Source organism: Phocoena phocoena, chromosome 5 (assembly GCF_963924675.1).
Source record: "Phocoena phocoena chromosome 5, mPhoPho1.1, whole genome shotgun sequence".
Lineage (NCBI taxonomy): Eukaryota > Metazoa > Chordata > Mammalia > Artiodactyla > Phocoenidae > Phocoena > Phocoena phocoena.
In genome coordinates, this window is record NC_089223.1 from 109,987,054 (window position 1) to 110,009,305 (window position 22,252).

At 37.0% G+C, this 22,252-nt stretch overlaps 1 protein-coding gene across 2 annotated transcripts in view; it reads left to right on the forward strand.

Annotated features, from left to right (window-relative positions):
• The first annotated feature begins 1,417 nt into the window (after positions 1-1,417).
• ENPEP (glutamyl aminopeptidase) overlaps positions 1,418-22,252 on the forward strand; it is a 103,621-nt gene continuing 82,786 nt past the window's right edge. The window contains exons 1-4 of one of the 2 annotated variants that reach the window (XM_065877148.1): positions 1,418-1,868; positions 1,899-2,333; positions 16,686-16,827; positions 19,090-19,221. In XM_065877148.1, the coding sequence (XP_065733220.1) occupies positions 1,678-1,868; positions 1,899-2,333; positions 16,686-16,827; positions 19,090-19,221 (900 nt within the window). In that variant the 5' untranslated portion in view covers positions 1,418-1,677. Of the gene's footprint in view, positions 2,334-16,685; positions 16,828-19,089; positions 19,222-22,252 lie in introns of both variants that reach the window. The other variant, XM_065877147.1, reaches the window with a different exon arrangement.

Below are 22,252 nucleotides of genomic sequence, written 5' to 3' on the forward strand. Positions count from 1 at the left end.
AGTAGGATTTTTCAGAGTGTGGGAACACAAGACCCTCAAAAGGTATCTCACTAAACAAACTCTCTCATCAACTAAATATAGAAATCACACAATAGTATATCCTATCTGGGAGATTCACAGTGTGATGGTAGTGCCATCTGGAAGCTCTGAAAGAATGGAAAGTAGTGAAAGAATATTCTTAACTCTATCTACCGCAGCACTGCCTGCTTTGCAATTATATCTATTAATATTATCCATGGATTGCACTTTGGGAAATATTGACCAAGTTTTTCATGGTTACTTAACCCTTAAACATTTTTCCTCTTCAGAGAACAGAGGCAGTACAGTTAGATATTTGGATTTTGGACTCAGATAACCTGAGTTCAAGGTCCAATTCTGTGACCTTGAGCAAATGACTTACCTCTTTGAATGTCAGTCCTTCCACCTCTAAAATGGGCATCATAATAGTATCAGTCTCATAGAGTTGCTGGTAAGTCTTAAATGATAACTTCTATGAAGTACCTAGCATAGTGCCTGGCATATAGAAATCTCTCTAATTTTTTATATTTATGATTGTACTGCTACTATTAGAGATGGCTTGGATGTATACATCTTAGCTACTCATAAACATGGAAGTCATTATTGTGATTTCTATCATCTTGAGCTTTTCATTCAGAGGCAATAGGTTTGGGCAGATAACAGATCTTTCAACAGCCAACTTTGCATCTGGAATCTCCTCCAAATGTCATCTACCACACTCTAGGCTAAAGAATTCAATCTCACTTAGACAAGATTATCTAAGAGTTTAGTTATTTAACCTAACAAGTTAATCAAGTTTATCTTCCTTGTCCTTCTGTCCTTCCAACCCATTACTTTTCTGTCTCTCTTTTTTCTTCTTATGCTTTTGAGCTCCAGTACTGCTTTGACTAATTTATGTTTCCTTTTCTCTTTCATCCAGCATCAACTGAACTGATTTAGGGTGACCTGGCCATGTTTTACTAATCCACCAATTCAACAAATATTTACACACTACCTAAGTGGTCCTTGAATTTATGTATCACTCTGTGCACGGAACTCCAGGACCTGACTTTGGCAAAAGGCAGAATCTGAATGTTTACATAAGATGAGGAAAAAGAATGAAAAGAAAACACAGCTACCTAAAAAATAGCTGAGATGCAAAAAGCCCTTTGGTTAGGAGAGAGAGACTGTGCACACAACAGGAAGAAGCCACAGACTCAGTGGCAAAGGGTGAGATTTTCCATCACAAGCACACCTCTTCCCAAACGCTCTCTCCTCGAAAGCTGCTGACAGAGCTTTGGCAAAGGATCATCCTCCCACTGGCTGATAAGCAAAGCCCTGTTTTATATTTAACTCACTCCAGTAGGAGGGGTGGAGTGGGGGATGCGTTGTTTTTAAGAGGAGCCGTGACAATATTCTCGTCAGTCCTCTTCCTCCAGCTCAGCTCCTCTTCTGGAGTCCTTACTCCACCCCCTTGATTCCACATTCATCCTTGAGTGTCTAGTGGGAACGTGAAGGGAAAGGAAAAGATTCAAGCAGCCAGAGAGAGAGAGGTGTGGGAAAGGCGAAAGCAGGCTGCCAAACCAGGGAATTCCTTCCAATTGAAAAAGGAAGACTGCTGACGTTAGTTAGTTAAATTTAACGACCTTTTATGTGTAACATTTGACTTTGGAAACAAAAATGATCTTGGAGGAGGGAGAAGGCTCTAAGAGATACTGCATTAAAAGGAAACATGTGGCCATTATCTGTGCGGTGGTGGTGGGTGTCGGATTAATAGTAGGACTTTCCGTGGGCTTGACCAGATCGTGTGACTCTACCGACGGAGGACAGGGCACAACCCAGGCTCCTTCCCACAGGCCTCCCACTTCGAGGCCTCCCACTTCGAGGCCTCCCACTTTGAGCCCTCCACAGGACCAGGGGGTCTGCCCTGCCAGTGAAGATGAAAGTGGAGGCTGGAAAGATTTCAGGCTGCCGGACTTCATCAACCCAGTGCACTACGACCTGGAGGTGAAGCCCCTGTTGGAGGAGGACACGTACACAGGCAGCGTGAACATCTCCATCAACGTGAGCTCACCCACCCGGAACCTGTGGCTACACCTCCGGGAAACGAGGATCACCCAGCTCCCGGTGCTGAGGAAGCCCTCTGGGGAGCAGGTGAAAGTCAGGCGGTGCTTCGAATACAAAAAGCAGGAGTATGTGGTAGTGGAGACAGAAGAAGAGCTTGCACCCAACGGTGGCAAGGGTCTCTACCAGTTGACAATGGAGTTCGCCGGCTGGCTGAACGGCTCGCTTGTGGGGTTTTATAGAACAACATACGTGGAGAAAGGACAAATCAAGTAAATTTTTTTATTTCTTTTGCTTTATTTCTCCAAAGCTATATATTTGCTTTCCATTTCTTCTCCTTCCCTTTCACTTTCCACCTTTCAATTATATTGATGGTTTGATCTTTGTCTAAACTTGGTTTCATTTCTGCCTGTTCATCTGGGAAGCAAAAATTCTTGCCCATTTATATTTTCAAAGCCTATCACAAAATTTGAAAGTATTGAATGAGCTGCATGGAGTCTAAAAAATCAGTGTAAGTCCTTTATTTCATCAGGAAAAATCATAATATACTGCATTCTATCCTTAATATTTACATGAACTACCTGAAACTTTAAAAATACATGTGTCTGGTAAATTTCACTGGTGATATTCTTGGGCTATGTGGCAATGATTTTAAAGTGAACTTTTAAAATTATATCACACTAAATTTAAGTGAAAATCAGTAAATATCAATTATAATTTTGTCTGTTTTATTGGAGAAGAAACATTGACAGTATGTAAAATTCACGCAATTGTTTTTGTGTTTTCATTTAGGAAGGAAGGTAGGACTATGTCTTTTTAATCTCATATGGCCAGAACCATGTTTTACAGATAAGCTTTCAATAAATACTCATTGAGTCCATACATTAGTGGTAGCACACGGATAACTCTTCAGGCTTATTATCTATCATGCAGTATGCAATGGTTATGCTAAGCCTTAAGCAATTAAGAACATAAATATATCCCCCCGACACAGCCCTCCTAGTATACATGTATATATACTTGCATTCCCTGAGTCTAGCCAAATGGTTACTTGCCTTGTCGCTCAATCAGAGGCTATTACTAGAGCTTTGTCAAAGGCATAAACTCTCTCAATGAACTCAAAAAACCTTCACTCTGTGGGTGTGGTCCTTGCATCAGAGAGGAAGGCTACACCTGAGGTAACACTGAACTTGAAACTGCTTTGACCTTTGCCTACTTAGATTCTGAACAAGTAAATGATTAAGAAACCTTATATCACTGTTCAGAGTGAGACTGAGGCCAGCCCTCTGAATATTCCTTTCCTATGTTGTTTTAAGCATTTTATAGAGCAAAGCAAATCTTTTGGTCAGAATTCTTCCTATTGTTTGTCAGAGAGACCCAGGGATTAAAATAAAATATTATACATTCTTATCTCACTGTGTAGTACAGCAATAAACTGAGTAGAAATGATAGTCTGAAAAAATATTTGGAGGGATCATGTTCATATAGATACTGTATCTTAATATTACTTGCAAAAAACAAGCTTCTTTATTGTTTACATATTCTTTCTGTTTATAAAAATTACAAATGTTGAAAGCATAGAAAATTATAAAAAGGAAAAAAAGAACCTATAAGTAATTTCACCACCCAGTGGTTAGCCCTGTTAAAACACTAATGTATATTCTAAATATTTTTAGGTAATCAAAATTGTAATTATATTATGTCTACATATCTCTCTGTCCATATACCTTTTAACTGAATATACTGTAAGCATTTCCTTTTGTTAAATATTTTCAAGAATCTGATTTTAAAGACTGTGCAATATTTCACTGCATGGATGCAGTTATTTTTTTAAAACCAATTCCCTAATGTTGGACATTCAAGTAGCTTCCAGTGTCTTATTACTATAAACAAGTCAGAAAGAACATAGTTGTAAGTACCTCTGTAAGTGTGTATCTGTTTATTTTCTCATGTTAGGATATGGTCTGAAAAATAGAATTGCTGGGTCAAAGGGTACAAATATGTCAAGAAACATGTAACATTTATTTTGTTTAATTATTTCATAAATAAGACACATTCACTACAGAAAACTTGAGAAACAGAAAATTATAAGAAAAAAAATCCATCTATAAGTCCATCACTCAAGCATAGTCATTGTTAGCAGTTAGGCCGACATTCTTCTAGTTATTTTTTCTGGATACAGATAAACATGGCATTCTTATGCTGTATATAGTATTGTGTAACATGTTTTTACAATATATCAACACTTTAACATATAATTTGGTATTCTTCCACAAATGATTTAATGGATATATGATAGCCCATTGTACCAATAAAATGTAATTCATTCAACTTTCCCATTAGATTTGGGCACTTAAATTGCTTCTACTTTTTTACCTATAAACACCTATAAAATGTAATGAACAGCCTTATAAAAAACTATGAATAGTATTTTCTAACATTTCTATAGGAAATTTCTTAGGAAATTGGCTCAAACTACCCATGTACGAGTGCATGCATGTGTGTGTATATATACACACATCTACACATATATAACACACGTGCATGCACATATGTATATGTGTGTATCTCCAAACTGACTTCCAAAAATATGTCCCAAATTACATTTCCACAAACAATGAATGAAAGAACTGATTTCTCTGAGCCTTACTAACGATAAGATGATTTTTTTAAGTGTTTGCAATTTGGTAAAGGAATAATAAAGAATATCTACTTTCAAGAGATTCTAAAAATCTGTTAGTGTAAAGTGAAAACAAGTCAAAACTTTTAAATGATTATTGCTGAGTTTAAAACTGCTTTTTGGGTTGTGAAAACAACAGAAATTGCATCTGGGTAAAGCCATCAAAATACTTTATAAAATTCTATACACTACAGGAAGGCCAAAAAATATGGAACACAGTTCCACTAATAAGTTTCTGTTATATATTTTATAAGTACAAAAAATTACTATATGCTAAAATATATATTATTCATTCTAACTCTTTGGATTATTTTACTGTATGAGTTAGTTTTATGATAAGATATATACTTGAGAGATGACATTCTGAAACTTAGCTGTCTTAGTTGCTAAAATACTCAGAAATACTAAGTGACGCAAGGTTGGGGAGGAAGGCTGGTGCTCAATTAGGCTCCCATGGAGGACTGGTGTCACCAGGTTTGTCTGTTTTCATTGGTAGCAGATGAGGCTCTCACATTACACAGGATGCAGCCAGTTTTGCACTGCACACATGGTTTTGGAATGGTTCTGGAACATAATAACCTCATTTAGGCTCAATGGAATACTTTTTGTTTTTCTTATTCTGAAATATTTCAAGCATATGAGAAAAGTGCATTGTTTTCTTTCAAGCCTGTGAATAACATTTTGACAGCGCAGGCCTCTTTAGTGGGTCTCAACTACAGAGTGCAGAGGAGGGCCACAAGCGTGAGTTCAGGGGGAAGAGCACCGTCCTTTCAGATTATAGAGTGAACTTTGTAATATTTGATGCTCATGCAATTTCAAATGCCATCAGAGTAATATATTTTATGTATACCATCAAGATTATACTTTCCAACCCTTCTGCCTTATTGTAAAATTAACTCCAGGATTGAGTTACCCATATCCCATACCATATGCGGTATGGGATATGACCGTCGCAACCACAATGCAAATAAACATTAGTGCACTCAACAGTAGCCAAAATTACTTGATTTCTGTAAATACAACCGACACTTGAACTTCACGGAGAAGAGACAACTATCTGAGCTTCTTTCCCTCAAAATTCAGAGGCAAATGGAGACTTGGAGAAGGTAGAGCAAGTTTAGAGTTCCCTAGCCATAATAATCGTATCATCTCACCGGGGAGACAGCTATAGTGAGGCTCAGGAGAAGAAAGTTTGGGAAACTTAACAGCCACTTTTCCTACTCTGGTCTGTTCCTTTGGGTCTGAGGAAAACCACTTCGAAGGATTGGAACCTTTGGAATGTTTTCCTGCCCACACCACCAAACCACTTCAACACTCCTTCTCAATAGTTATGTAGGATTTCCAGTTGTTCTCAGAGTTCCCCTCTACTCACATCTCCGAAGTATATAACAATGTTCTCTCCTCTCCAAGGTTCAGCATTTCCTTCTCTGCATTTGGATTGCTCTTACATAGCATTTCCTAATTATCTGTTCCAGAGAGTTCTAGTTGCATGGGATATTAATAGATATTGTCAGAAAAATGCAAGGGAGGTATTCTGTGGCCAAATTTCTTTGGGAAATAATACTAAACACAAAATTATGTTAAAGTTTTTTAAACTTTAAAGTTTTTTTAAAATGGTGGGACTTTTCAGAGACTTTTATATGATAATGCTCATTATGAACCTCTAGAAGCTGCCATAGTATGTAGTTTCCCAACTGCATGAGACTGTGGAATCTTCTGTGGGTCCCTGAGAGTAGGGTCCCTGTGTCTCTCTTGTTCACTACCTAGCACACAGAGAGAACTTAATGATTATTAAATGAATATATAGAAATTTTCATATAGGCTCTCACACTAGTGTCCTCTGGAACATGCTGGGACATGCTGCATTGCCACAGCCCCTTTCTCATAGAGGACTCCAATTTCCACCAATGACAGCTCCACCTTCCCACTCAGTCAGGATGGAAAACTTCCCGTGGTTCCTTTTCTCCCCATCTTGTCAAAGGCAAGAGAAGTCAGTAGAATCTTTTTTTGACTTAGGAATGCAGTCTTCATACTTTAAGGACTGAGAACCATTGGAACTGACAGGAATTACAAGAATTTAAAAGAGGGACACATGGTTTCCGGTTTGGGTTTTCTGGGTTTTTACAGCATTGCTGGGATTGAAGTTGAATTTTGATGTAATGGTGGGATTTCAATAGGCAGAGGCAAGCAAGAAGTTAAAAAGCAGGCAAACAGGAAAGGCATTAGGTCAAAAAAGCATAGTCGGGAGAAGAAATAAGTTTGTAGGAGAGGTTTATATGAAGAGGTTAGCTAGAGATAACTCTGGAAAACCCACAGGGAAAAAAAAAGTAAGGATAATTAATGACAGGCATTATGCAGGAAAAGTTAACCAATGACTATTTACATGGGGAGGAAAGAACTAAATCTGTACATGAGTGTATGAGAGAAACTGCAGTTATCCAGGAAAGAGAAGACGATGAGGATCAGGTAGGACAGTGATTTCAGGACAGACAGAAGAGAACATAATGGAGAAAATAGCTTGCAGGTAACGCAGTCAGGATTTGAAGACTGACTGGCTGTGGGGAAGAGATGAGTTATAGATCTAGGATGCTCCAGATATCTGATCTGACAGCCCACAACTTTCACTGATATTGAAAATAGAAGAACCAGGTTTAGAAGGGAAGGTCATGAGTTCGGTGGCAGATGTGTTGAATGCCTGTCAGATATCTAGGAAGAGATGTCTAGTAGGCATTTGGATAATTAAATCTGAAGCACAAGGTTAGGGCTTGTGATAAAGATTTAGCAGTTAAGTGGAAACAGAGCAGAAATCATTGAGAAGGTCATAATTAAGAGTGTGTGTGTGTGTGTGTGCACGTGTGTGTGCATTATATCCTCACGCACAGATATGTATACTTATTTGTAGTTTTGATCTTGAAATTTTAATTGTATGTCAGTTTATTCATTATATTGATATGTCGAGCTATCAGTATACCCATTATAAACAAAGAACAGCTTCAGCAGGGGTGTCTTGTTTACTTGTTGCAGGATGCATAGTAATTTCCTTTATTTTGGAAGCAAGGAAACAATAAGAAATTTTACTTGACCTTGAGTATCCTCTGCATAGAAAAAAAGCATTTGGAAAATAAATTTAAATAATTAATTGGTTCAAACCACCATAAAAATAGGTTGGAGGGGCTTCCCTGGTGGCGCAGTGGTTGAGAGTCCGCCTGCCGATGCAGAGGACACGGGTTCGTGCCCCGGTCCGGGAAGATCCCACATGCCGTGGAGCGGCTGGGCCCGTGAGCCATGGCCGCTGAGCCTGCGCGTCCGGAGCCTGTGCTCCGCAACGGGAGGGGCCGCGGCAGTGAGAGGCCCGGGTACCGCAAAAAAAAAAAAAAAAAAAAATTGGTTGGAGTTTGAATAATCTAGATGGGTTGTCTTGCACTGATCAGCTCCTCTACTGAATTCTGGAACCCTTTACTAGTCTGCAAAGATACTTCATTGTGGCTGCCTCGCCTGCATCAGAAGTCTTTCATTTAAGGTTTCCACTCAGATCTTGCTGTTTCTTTTTCTGGCTCAAGATATTAAACTGCTGAACACAGCCTGAGAGTCTTCATTGGAAACAGGAGGCCAGATGATTTATGAGGTAATCAAGTAGTTGGTTTTTTTAAAGTTGATTCAGAGTGAACGGTTGGTGCTTGCAATCATTACTTCCTCTCTCTTCAGCGTTCTCTAAGGTCAGCTTGATCTGATGCACTCAGAGAAGTCAGAGGAATGCCTTCCCTTTTGTAAATTAACAAGCTACACAGAATTATACTTTTAATGTGCTGGGTCTAGTAGGTGACTTACAACACAGAGAGGCCCCTATGTAAAAATGGTTTACCTCAGCACATTTGCCTGGCATTATAATTATTTAGGACATACCCGAGAGTTACTCCTGAACATACTGTGAGATTAGCCAGGCCTTTTCCATTAATTTGCAAATCAATTCATCTAACTTGTTTTAATCACTGAATAAAACTTCCCCAAAGTTGTGATCTAAAATGGTTTTGTATTGCTATCTCATATACGTTGTTTTCAAATCTGCATATATTTAGAAAACTTTAGTAACTCTGGATGGAATTTAGCATATACAAATAGGGCCTTTTTAAATAATTGAAGTATAGTTGATTTATGATATTATATTAGTTTCAATATTTTTATAGATTATACTCCATTTAAAGTTACTATAAAATATTAGCTATATTCCCTGTGCTGTACAATATATCCTTGTAGCTTATTTATTTTATACATAGTAGTTTGTACCTCTTAATCCCCTACCACATCTTGCCCCTCCCCCCTTCCCTATCCCCACTGGTAACCACTAGTTTGTTCTCTATATCTGTGCGTCTATTTCTGTTTTGTTATATTTGTTTATTTTTTAGATTCCACATATAAGTGATAACATACAATATTTGTCTTTCTCTGTCTGACATTTCATTAAGCATAATACCCTTCAGGTCTATGCATATTATTGCAAATGGCAGACTTTCATTCTTTTTTATGGCTGAGTAATATCCATTGTATACATAGATACTACATCCTCTTTATCCATTCATTTGTTGATGGACACTTAGGTTGCTTCCATATCTTGTCTACGAACATTGGAGTGCATGTATCTTTTCAAATTAGTGTTTTCCTTTTTTTTCCAGATAGATACCCAGGACTGGAATTGCTGGATTATATGGTAGTCCAATTTTTAGTTTTATGAGGAACCTCCATACTCTTTTCCATAGTGACTGTACCAATTTGCATTCCCACCAACAGTGTACCAGGGTTCCCTTTTCTCCACATCCTTACTAACATTTATTATTTGTGTTTTTTGATAAAAGCCATTCTGACAGGTGTGAGGTGATATCTCACTGCTTTGATTTACATTTCTCTGATGATTAGTGATGTTGAGCATATTTCTGTGTGCCTGTTCCCCATCTATATGTCTTCTTTGGAAAATTGTCTATTCAGGTCTTCTGCCATTTTTATTCAGGTTGTTCATTTTTTGGGTATTGAGTTGTATAAGCTGTTTATATATTATGGATATTACCCCCTTACTGGTCATATCATTTGCTAATCTTTTCTCCCATTTCATAGGCTGTCTTTTTGTTTTGTTGATGATTCCCTTTGCTGTGCAAAAGCTTTTAAGTTTAATTAGATCCCATTTGTTTATTTTTTATTTTGTTTCCTTTGCCTTAGAAGACAGATCTAAAAATATATTGCTACAATTTATGTGAAAGAGTGTTCTGCCTATGTTTTCTTCTAGGGATTTTATGATTTCTGGTCTTACATTTAGGTCTTTAATTTATTTTGAGTTGATTTTTGTATATGGTGTGAGAAAATGTTCTAATTTCATTCTTTTACATGTAGTTGTCCAGGTTTCTGAGCACCATTTATTAAAGAAACTGTCTTTTCCCCATTGTATATTCTTGCCTCCTTTGTCATAGATTAATTGACTATAAGTGCGTGTGTTTATTTCTGGGCTCTCTGTTCTGCTCTATTGATCTACGTGTCTGATTTTGCCAGTATCACACTATTTTGGTTACTGTAGCTTTGTAGTCTAAAGTCTGAAGCCAGAGAGTGATATCTCCACCTTTGTTCTCTTTTCTCAAGATTGCTTTGGAAAATTGGGGTCTTTTGTGGTTCCATATGAATTTCAGAATTATTTGTTCCAGTTCTGTGAAAAACGTCACGAGTATTTTGATAGGGATTGCATTAAATCTGTAGATTGCTTTGGGTAGTGTGGACATTTTAACAGTATCAATTCTTCTAATCCATGAACCTAGGATATCTTTCCATTTCTTTGCATCACCTTCAATTTCCTTCATCAATGTCTTATACTTTTCAGAGTATAGGTTTCTCACCTCCTTGGTTAAGTTTATTCCTAGGCATTTTATTCTTTTTGATATGATTTTAAACAGGATTATTTTCTTGCTTTCTCTTTCTTTTGGTTCATTATTAGTGTATAGACAAAGCAACAGATTTCTGTATACTAATCTTGTATCTTGCAAGTTTACTGACTTCATTTATTAGTTCTAATAGTTTTTTAGTGGAGACTAGGGTTTTCTATATATAGTATCATGCAAATAGTGACAATTTTACTTCTTTCTTTCCTATTTGGATGCCTTTTGTTTTTTCTTCTTGTATGATTGCTGTGGCTAGGATCTCCAATACTATGTAAATAATTGACAAGAATGGGCATCCTTGTCTTGTTCCTGATTTTAGAGGAAAAGCTTTCAGCTTTCCACCACTGAGTATGATGTTAGCTGTGGGTTTGTCATGTATGGGTTTTATTATGTTGAGATATGTTCCCTTTATACCAACTTCAATGAGAGTTTTTATCATGAGTGGATGTTGAATTCTGTTAAATTTTCCTACAGCTATTGAGATAATCATGTGATTTTTATGTTTCCTGTTGTTAATGTGGTGTATCACATTGATTGATTTGTGGATCTTGAACCATCACTGCATCCCTGGAATAAATCCTACTTGATCATGATGTCTGATCCTTTTTATATATTGTTGAATTCAGTTTGCTGATATTTCATTGAGGATTTTTATATCTATATTCATCAGAGATATTGGCTTGTAATTTTCTTTTTTTTGTAGTATTTTTGCCTACTTTCAGTATCGGAGTAACGGTGGCCTCATGGAGTGAATTTGAAAGTGTTCCCTCCTCTTCAATTTTTTTAGAATAGTTTGAGAAGGATAGATATTAGCTCTTCTCTATATGTTTGGTAGAATTCCCCTGTGATGCTCTCTGGTCCTGGACTTTTGTTTGCTAGGAGTTTTTTTTAGATTGGTCTGTTCAGATTGTCTATTTCTTCCTGATGCAGTCTTGGAAGATCTTATGTCTCTAGAAATTTATCCATTTCTTCTAGGTTGTCTATGTTATTGCTTTATTGCTGTTCATAATATTCTCTTATTTTTTTAAATCTCTGTTATATTGGTTGTACTTTCTCCTCTTTCATTTCTCATTTTGTTAATTTGGGTCCTCTCTCTTTTTTCTTGGTGAGCCTGGCTAAACACTTATAAAGTTTGTTTATCTTTCCAAAAAACCCAGCTCTTGGTTTTATTGATCTTTTCTATTTTTTTTCAGTGTCTATTTATTTCCTTTCTGATCTTTATTATTTCCTTCTTTCTGCTGACTTTGGGCTCTGTTTGTTCTTCTTTTTTTTTTTTTTCTTTTGGATTTTTTTTTTTTTTTTTTGGATTTTTTTTTTTTTTTTTTTGCCGTATGCGGGCCTCTCACTGTTGTGGCCTCTCCCGTTGCGGAGCACAGGCTCCGGACGCGCAGGCTCAGCGGCCGTGGCTCACGGGCCCAGCCGCTCCGCGGCATGTGGGATCCTCCCGGACCGGGGCACGAACCTGCGTCCCCTGCATCGGCAGGCAGACTCTCAACCACTGCGCCACCAGGGAAGCCCTGTTTGTTCTTCTTTTTCTAAGTCTTTTAGTTGGTAGGTTAGGTTGTTTATGTGAAACTTTTCTTGTTTCTTGAGGTAAGCCTGTGTTGCTATAAATTTCTCTCTTAAAACTGCTTTTGAGGCATCCCATAGATTTTGGATAGTTATGTTTTTATTTCCATTTGTCTCAAGGTATTTTCTAATTTCCTCTTTGATTTCTTGATTGACCCATTGGTGTTTTTTTTTTTTTTTTTTTGTGGTACGCGGGCCTCTCACTGTTGTGGCCTCTCCCGTTGCAGAGCACAGGCTCCGGACGCGCAGGCTCAGCAGCCATGGCTCACAGGCCTAGCCACTCCGCGACATATGGGATCTTCCTGGACCGGGGCACGAACCCGTGTCCCTGCATCGGCAGGCGGCCTCTCAACCACTGTGCCACCAGGGAAGCCCGACCCATTGGTTTTTTAGTAGCATGTTGTTTAGTCTCCACCTGTTTGTGTTTTTCCTGTTTTTCTTCCTGTAAATGATTTCTACTTTCATACCACTGTAGTCAGAAAAAATGCTTGATATAATTTCTATCCTCTTAAATTTGCTGAGACTTGTTTTGTGGCCTAGCATACAATCTATCCTGGAGAATGTTGCATGGGCTCTTGAAAAGAATGTGTATTCTGCTGTTTTGGGATGGAATGTCCTGTAGATACATGTTAAGTCCGACTGGTCTAATGTGTCATTTAAGACCACTGATTTCTTAATGGTTTTCTATCTGATGATTCTATCTGGATGACTGTCCATTGATGTAAGTGGTGTGATCAAGTCCCCTACTATTATTGTATTATTGTCAATCTCTCCCTTGTCTGTTAATCACACTCATATTCCCAAATTAGTTATCTGGCTTATTTCTGAGGTGTGACTAAATTGAAACATTCTTGCAGAGAGTGACTTTTCCTCTTCCTTTGCCTGGGGGAGAAATCAGAATCCAGAGGAATTCAAAAGAAAAAAGCAGCTGACTAAACATGGGGTTGGAGCCTGGTGGATCTTCTTATAAATCCTTAGTACACTGGGGAAGTGTACAGGCTTCTTTATATTCTGATGCATTTGCAATTCACTACAGTCTACATGTGTTAGAAACTTCAATTGATTAGTTAAACTGTTATCACAAAAACTAATCAGTAATACTGAAGAATAAATTCTTGGCTGGGACTTTTTGGGTAACTTTATTTTGAAATAATTTCAAACTTAACAGAACAGTTACAAGAACAATACAAGAAACTCCTAGGAACACTACCAATTGTTTACATTTTGTCCTATTTCCTCTCTCCCCAGCAACCCCATGTCTCTGTCTCTCTCTAGACCTTTAGAGTATATTGAAACATTGTCTCCCTTTACCTCTTCACATTCAGTATATATTTCTTAAGTACAGGGACATTTTCTAACATAACCACAGTACAGTTATCAGAATCAGAACATTTAACATTGATATGATAATCATCTAATCCACAGTCATAATCAAATTTCATCAATTAACCCAGTATTTTTTTCCCAGTCCAGTATCCAGTTTGGATTCATGCAATGCATTTAATGTCATGCCTTTTTAGACTCCTTTAAACTGGAACAGTCCCTTGCCTTTCTTTGTCTTTCACAACCTTGATATTTTTGAAGAGCACAGGCCAGTTATTTTGAGAATATCCCTCAGTTTTAGTTTGTCTGGTTTTCCTCATGATTTAAAAATGCAAGTCAAGCATTTTTGTCAGGAATTTCAGAGAAGTGATACTTAGTCCCTCTCACGAAGTCACATCAGGAGACACGTTATGTTGATCCGTACAATTATTAGTGATCTTTGATTACCTGTTTAAGGCGGTATCCAACAGTTTTCTTCATTGTAAAGTTATAATTTTTTTATTTGTAAGTAATGTTCAGAGAAAGTGTTTGAAACTATTCAGATACCCCTTTCCTCAACAAACTTTCATCCACTTTGTTTTGGCATCCACTGATGACTTTCTAAATCCATCATTCCTCCTAAAATTATTAGTAGGCAATCTACTGTAAAGAAGAGCTTTCCTTTGCCCCACTTATTTATTTATTCATATGTTTTATCATGGATTCTTATTTTAATCAATAGTTTATAATTCCATTACTTATTTTGATGTTCCCCCAGATCTGGCCAGGGGTAGTCCCCTCCAGCTGACTTTTGTGTCCTTTTGACTTATTCTTATGATTCTTTGAAAACTTCCTTACTTTTTGGCAAAGCAAGATGTTCCAGGATCATTTTGGACCTTTCTGATCCAGCACTGGAATCAGCCATTTTTATGAAGAGTTCTGGTTCCTTTTATTGGAGAGTGGTAATGGGAACTAGTTGTGCTCATTGCTACAAGCTTGTCATTTCTTTTAGTCCTGTTCAGCAGACAAAACTAGGAAATACATGTCTCTGTGTATTTTTATATCCATTTACATATATAGATACATGTGTATGTGAAAAATCATTGAGTATACACTGAACCTGCAGTTACAGTTCAATACCAAGGTCTAGTCTTCCTTTTTCACAAATTTATAACTCTCTTCCCCAGCTGTGAGAAACCTGCCTTCTGTTATCCTCATTTTTTTTTCATTTGCTCAAGCTTGGGATACAGAAGAGATTGTTTCTGAACTGTTAACTCATGCCACTGCAACAATCCAAATCTAAATCTATTTACTGGAGCTCAATATTGATTTACAGTTATTTTTAGGTAAAATTTATATACATTAAATGCACAAATCTAATGGGAACAATTCAATGAATTTTGACAAATGCACACATCTTTGTTAACCACACCCATAAAAAGGTATAGCTTTTTTTAAAAACATCTTTATTGGAGTATAATTGCTTTACAATGGTGTGTTAGTTTCTGCTTTATAACAAAATGAATCAGCTATACATAAGGTATAGATTTTTTCAGTCATCCCAGAAAGTTGTCCCCCTCAGTCAACAGTGTCCTAAAAGACAGACCTTTTCCAGTTTTATTTTTTACAGATTAGTTTTTTTGGCTGAGTTTTTAACAACTAATTTTTGTATCCAGAGGGGTTTTAAAAGAAATTCAAAAATATTTTAATTTCTTGTAGTTGGATGTTGACCTATGACATATTAGTTTTTATATAAGTTAATGTATATAATGCATCCTTGAACCCAAATGAAATGAAGACACTTACCATGGCCTCTGCTGACCCCTTAGTCCCTCCAGTTCACTGTACTTCAGCTACACTGGACATCTTTCAGGTCTCAACCGCATTAAATTCTTTTCCACTTTAGAGACTGTGCACTTGCTGTTCCCTCTGTTAAGGAAACACATTTTCCCTAATCTTCACCTGTCTGGGTTTTTCTCATCATTCGGATCTCAGCAAACCATCACCTACTCCAAGAGACTGTCCCTGACTACTCTACCTAATATTGCTCACCACTTTTCCTGAGTCATTTTCTGTCACTTCCCCTGTTTCATTTTCTATATAGCTCTTAACACTCTCCTTATTTATCTATTTACTTACTTGTTCTTTGTTATTCCCTCAGAACCTAGAATAATGCCTGGTAGATGTGTGTGTGTGTGTGTGTGTGTGTGTGTGTGTGTGTGTAGGAAGGGGTTCAATTAATATTTATTGGATCAATGAACAATGTAACAATTTGTTATTCTTTATGAAATATGTTCCTTAGTCTCTGAGAATTCTGAAGGATGAAATATTTTCCTTACACAAATTATTAATGAATATAAGTCAACATTTCTTTCCTTTTACACTTTTTACTCTGCTTACTCTTCTAATGAGCAAATGTACAATATCTTACTGTAATATAACTACATGTAAAAAGTTTACATTCATTGATTTGTTTTGAGCAATTACTCAGAAAAAAATATTTCCACTTTGAAATGATGGAAACATTAACATTTTAGCTTAATAAGCATTAAGTTAGAGCTATAAAGGAATACTGTCTCTTTCCAAAAGTGGACTTTAAACCTGGCCAAAGGTTGCTTCACTGGGAGATTGCTCAGGGACTGACTTTGCATGAAAATGAAAACTAAGGGATTTGTCCCTGGTGTAACATAAGTAAGAAAGAATGTACTATTAGGGACAGGAGCTGTGGACTCTGGAATATACTCCTCTACTCCGTGACAGGACACAGCTGTTCACACTCACAAGGACAGGTACAAGCAGGCCTTTGAGTTTGGCTTTGTGTTTATCTACTTGTCGCTTGATGGCTTTAGGATGGAAGAGTGATAGCTCAGAATCGGATTGATTTTTGCTCATTTAGAGTTCACAGATTTTTAGTTATGGCAACAAAATACCTAACTACTCATATAAAATATCCGAAGCAGTTTCTGAATTTTCATTTATTTGTTAACCTAACAATTCCAGGAAAGACTTTGACAACTATTTGATAGTTTTCTGGATGGAAACTCATTTTAAGAAATGCAGTAGTTATAATTACATAGCTGATTCTTTTCTATAGGAATAGAAACATAGGGGCTATCAGAAGAGGCAACATATATTTTGTTTGTGTGTTTATTTCTAAGGAGCATAGCAGCCACTGATCATGAACCAACAGATGCCAGGAAATCCTTCCCTTGTTTTGATGAGCCCAACAAAAAGGCAACTTATACAATATCTATCGTCCACCCCAAAGAATATAAGGCACTTTCAAACATGCCAGTGGAGGTGAGTATTTTAAATTTTTTAATTTATGCAGATAGTCTGTTTATAATATCAGGTAAATTACCTGCTTTTCTATGAAAGAACCTACTGAATTCTAAAATAAATGTGCTCTAATAGCTTATTTAGAGGCTTGAAAATACATTTGGGCAATCTCTTTTCTTTGAGTACTAGACATCTTTAATTCAAGATATCACATTCCAATCAAAACACCATGTTAGTTTTCTAAGCAAGAATGGATACAGTAGACATACATTAGCTGGGTTCTGCTTAAATGAAAGAAACCCCTAATCATGAGAAATTAAAGGCAAACTAATGGAATTACAGATTTAAAAATATTCAAGGGCCTAGTTACTATTCTTGGTTTTCAGTTGAATATAAACCCAGTTTTTAATATAGGGCTACTACAAAAAATCATCACTTAAATATTGGAATATAGCCACAACTCCAGGAAACACCATGCCTGTAGGTATTCTAGTGAACAAGAAGTACTCATTAAATGTTAAAAAAAAAAATAGGCTACAATAAGTTCTGTTTGTATAATTATTAACATGACTCTTTCCTCTGTTACTGCTCCTCCTCTCCAGAATGGGTAACGCAGTTAACTAAAGCATCATTACCTCAAGGTTGAGGTTTATTATTCCTTATACTTTTGACATGTAAAAGGATGAAGCTTGGGGCTTCCCTGGTGGCGCAGTGGTTGAAAGTCCGCCTGCCGATGCAGGGGACACAGGTTCGTGCCCCGGTCCGGGAGGATCCCACATGCCGCGGAGCAGCTGGGCCCGTGAGCCATGGCTGCAGCCTGCACGTCTGGAGCCTGTGCTCCACAACGGGAGAGGCCACAACAGTGAGAGGCCCGCATACCGCAAAATAAAATAAAATAAAATAAAAGGGTGAAGCTCATCCTTAGATATAACTGTCACCTATCTAATACCAGAAAAGCATTGTGCCTACTTTACAACTCCCATCTTTCTGATCCACTTTGTGAAATATCATCACTGAAATTCATCCTCTTTAATTACAAATATTCCTTGAAAAAGCAAACCAAAGCTTTAAGAAGGTTAAAAAGTAAACTGTTGGTGTAAGCTTATCAACTTTTCTTCTGGTGTCAGACACCTGGGCAATTGGGTTTTGATTGGAGAAGAAAGAGGAAAGGATAAACCTAAACTATGACACTCTAATCCAGAAGACTGGATCAGAATAAAGTGCCATCAGAATTTTTTGGCATAGAACAGAGAAAATGAAGGTGGGAGGAGTAAGAATGCAAACTTTACTAACCTCTGTTTACAGTTTCCTCACATGACCTTTTTGTTTTGCAGAGTATATACTTCTTCACTTTCACCTAGTTCCAGAAACTAGTCCTGGAAGAAGGTGAATAATCTGGGTCCTTAGGAGATCAAAACTACTACTAGGTTTTTATCATAGAGTAACTTTGCTGGGGCTCCAACTCTTCTCTATAAGCATGTGCACATAACATGCTTGCCTTGCCGATGATGCATCAAGTTCTAGTCTAGCCTCCCTCTCTTAAATCCTTTTTTAAAGCTTTCCACTGTAGAGTGACTCACTGTGTGGCTGCAGGGCATGTGGAAATGTTTAAACAATGGGTAGCAGGAATTAGGCAACTATTCATGGATGAAGTATTAGGACTGATGACTGGCTGAGAGGAAGGCAAAGCTGGCATGGACAGAAAACCAGACAGATGGGGTCGGTAGTTGCATGAAGTAATGCAATCCTTCTCTCTCTCCACGGTAACCAAAGCAGTGACTTTAGTGACCATACCCTGGGTCTCAGATGGAGACAACCAGAGATGAAAAAGACAACCTGACATCTTGCTATGCCTGGTACAGCTATTACCCTCTTGCACATAGTCAAATCAGCAAATACCTGCTCAGTTCTTCCTGTGTGCAAGGCACTGAGCACTAGCCTGTTCTTCATTAAGAGGCCACAGTACCTGCTCAAATATTATGGCCAGGATTGTGTGTTTAATGTAGAAAGATAAACTCCTGTCCAGTTTATATCACAAAGTTGTATTTCTCCCTGAGAAACCTCATATGGTATATAGTTCAATCACTCTTTCACAGTACTAAAAATAAAATGAATTTTCCTCTAGTTTTTTTCAACATCGCCAGTTGGGGGTAAAATTTCTTTTTACACCTAAGCTTTGACAAAGGACTTCTGACTGGAAAGCTAGGTTTGGAGTAATTTTTTGTTTGTCTTGTCCATGATTGATCTTTTTCTAAATAAAAGATTATCTTTTGCTTTCAACAGAAAGAAGAGTCGGTGGATAATAAATGGAATCGAACAACTTTCCAGAAGTCTGTTCCCATGAGCACTTACCTGGTGTGCTTTGCTGTACATCAATTTGACTCCATAATGAGGATATCAAATAGGGGGATACCTGTGAGTACCATTATATATTTTTTAAATTTACCACCTATGCATTTGTGATTTTATAATTTTTTTGAATAGTTTTTTTTTTTTTTCACACAACAGACCAGAAAAGCCCTTTAGTCACCGGGCTCTGTGAGCCTGATGATACACTGAATAATATAGAAAAATGTAAGCTGAAAGGACCCAGGTGAAAATTAAACAAACAAAACAGCCATAGGAATGGATAGTCTTGAATTATTTAAGGTGAAAATTCACTATAAGTCCAAAGCTAGCTCCTAAGTATATCAGCACAAAGGTATTAAATATTTGCACATGCTTAATTTAGTAAAATGATTGGGTGTATGTGTTTGGGGGTCCCAGATGAAGACCAGAGGGAGAGGAGGAAACCAGAGGGAGATGAAAATCCTTCAAGTAACTAAGCACTGAGATGTTTGTGGTGCCATTCCAATATGTAATTCAACATAGGACAACAGCAAAGTATCAAAAAGCATTTTCTAAAAGTGTAAGAAAACACAAATAAGCTTTTTTTAAATCAAAATGATGAACTGAATAATTTTCTTAGAAAAGTAGATTCTAAATTAGATTCTAAATTAGAAAAGTAATTCTAAATACTTTTACCTAATTATTTTTCTCTTTTGGGGGGCCCCCAATTTGCTCATGCCCTGAACACTTGCTAAGCTGTCTAACCGTTAGTCTGCCTCTGTGATACATATTATATATATAAAACATTATAATCTTTGCAATATAATTTTATAAGGAAGAAATCATCGCTCCTACTTTACAGATGAGAAAACTGAAATAATGAGTTTAATTAATTTGCTCAAGATCACCCAACTGGCAAGTGGTGGAGACTCAAATTCCAGATTCTTTTCAAACAATGTGCCCTGCTAAACGTTCTGAAATGTGATATTCTGAAAAATATCTTTACCTCACTGGAGGGGAGAGATGCTCCTCCCTTCACCCCATCTACAGAAGACAGGCAACCAGAGTTTCCCTCCTGCAAAAACCTGTGGGGTTCTTTTCTTCACAACTGAACAGAACCTTGCAGGAGAACTTAAAGGCATCTAATGTGAATGTCAATTCAAGGTAAATTCCACCTCTTTGGCATTTGATTGGCTCCCTACCCATTCACTCTAAATTGAAATCTAGCCCTTAACACCCAAGCACAAATGCTCCAGTACAATTTCCCACTCCAGAGGGAATTACAGGAAAACCGCACTACTTATATCTACCTGAAAGTAACATCGGTGGGAACCCACACCAGTCTCACAGTACTATATTCTTAGAGCTAAACAGACAGCCTAAGACAGACATATGAGGAAAACAAGCAACATAAAAGAGAAAATCCAAGACCAACAGAAAAGCACAGTGTGAGTAAATAAAAATAGTTAGGGAAACAAAAAAAAAGCCATAAAAAATTAAACATATTCTGACAACACAACCTTTAATTATTACACTCAGAGATTCAAGAAGATATGATCACCATAAAATAAAAACAGGAAACTATGATAAAACAATCAGCAATAGTAGTCAGAGTTTAAAAAAAATAATTTCCAAAGCATGACCTTACTCTAACCTCCAGGAATTTGTTGCTAATTCCTTAAAAAACCAGAGCCCAATAAGCGAATAGCTTTAGTTCCTGCCAACTTCTTTGTGTCTTTATCAACTCCACGGAGATGCTTATATTGTTTGAAGCCCTGATACGTCTCGTGGGTTTTCCACTTTTATATTGCAACTCTCATTTCTGTTTGTTTGCAGTGGGAGTACATTAAAGCATCAATATTCTGCATGATCTAGAGCCAAAATCTCTATATTACTTGTTCAGCTAAAAAAAAAGATTAAGCTAGTTACTTTTTGTGTAATACAACATTTTTAAGAGAAATTTCATGAATCAAAAAACTATTCTTATCCACTCTGTTTCTGACAGTATTATTCTGGTATATTTATCACCTGCTATTCATAGTCAGATTATACTGTGCAGTCCAAAAATCTATAATGCCCTGACTGAACTCACCATTCTGGCAAGAATCCTTTATGTCAGTAAATACTGAATCGAGGCCTATGTTCTTCTTAACTGTTTACCTGGAGTAGCAGATATTAGTACTTGAACCATTCACTATGCTTAAAATGTCCTTGTTGCTCATGAAGATTAGAGGACTCAACCCTAAAAAATTGTTAGGAAAAAAGGTAACCAAGTTTGGAAAGTAGCTCAAAAGACTTAACTCTGCTTATTTCCTTTTTTGAATATTAGTTGCATTACATTTTTTTTATTGAGATATAGTTGGTTAACAATGAAGTTCAGATGTGCAACACAGTAATTCACAACTTTTAAAGGTTATACTCCATTCATAGCTATTATAAAATATTGGCTATATTCCCTGGGCTGTACAATATGTCCTTATAGCTTATTTATATTACACATAGCTGTTTGTACCTCTTAATCCCTTACCTGTATTTTGCCCCTCCCCTCCCCCTCCCCACCGGTAACCACTAGTTTGTTCTCTATATCTGTGAGTCTGTTTCTTTTATGTTATATTCATTAAGTTTGTTTTATTTTTCAGATTCCACATATAAGTGATATCATACAGTATTTGTCTCTCTCTGTCTGACTTATTTCACTAAGTATAATACCCTCCAAGTCCATCCATGTTGTTGCAAATGTCAAATTTTCATTATTTTTTGGCTGTGTAGTATTTCATTGTATATATATATACACCACATCGTCTCCATTCATTGATGGACACTTAGTTTGCTTCCATATCTTGGCTATTGTAAATATGCTACTATGAACGCTGCAGTGCATATACCTTTTTCTTTTTAACATCTTTATTGGAGTATAATTGCTTCACAGTGTTGTGTTAGTTTCTGCTGTATAACAAAGTGAATCAGCTATATGTATACATATATCCCCATATCCCAAATCAGGGCAAGATCCTTTCTGACCCACATCCTAGAGAAACAGAAATAAAAACAAAAATAAACAAATGGGACCTAATGAAACTTAAAAGCTTTTGCACAGCAAAGGAAACCCTTTGACAAA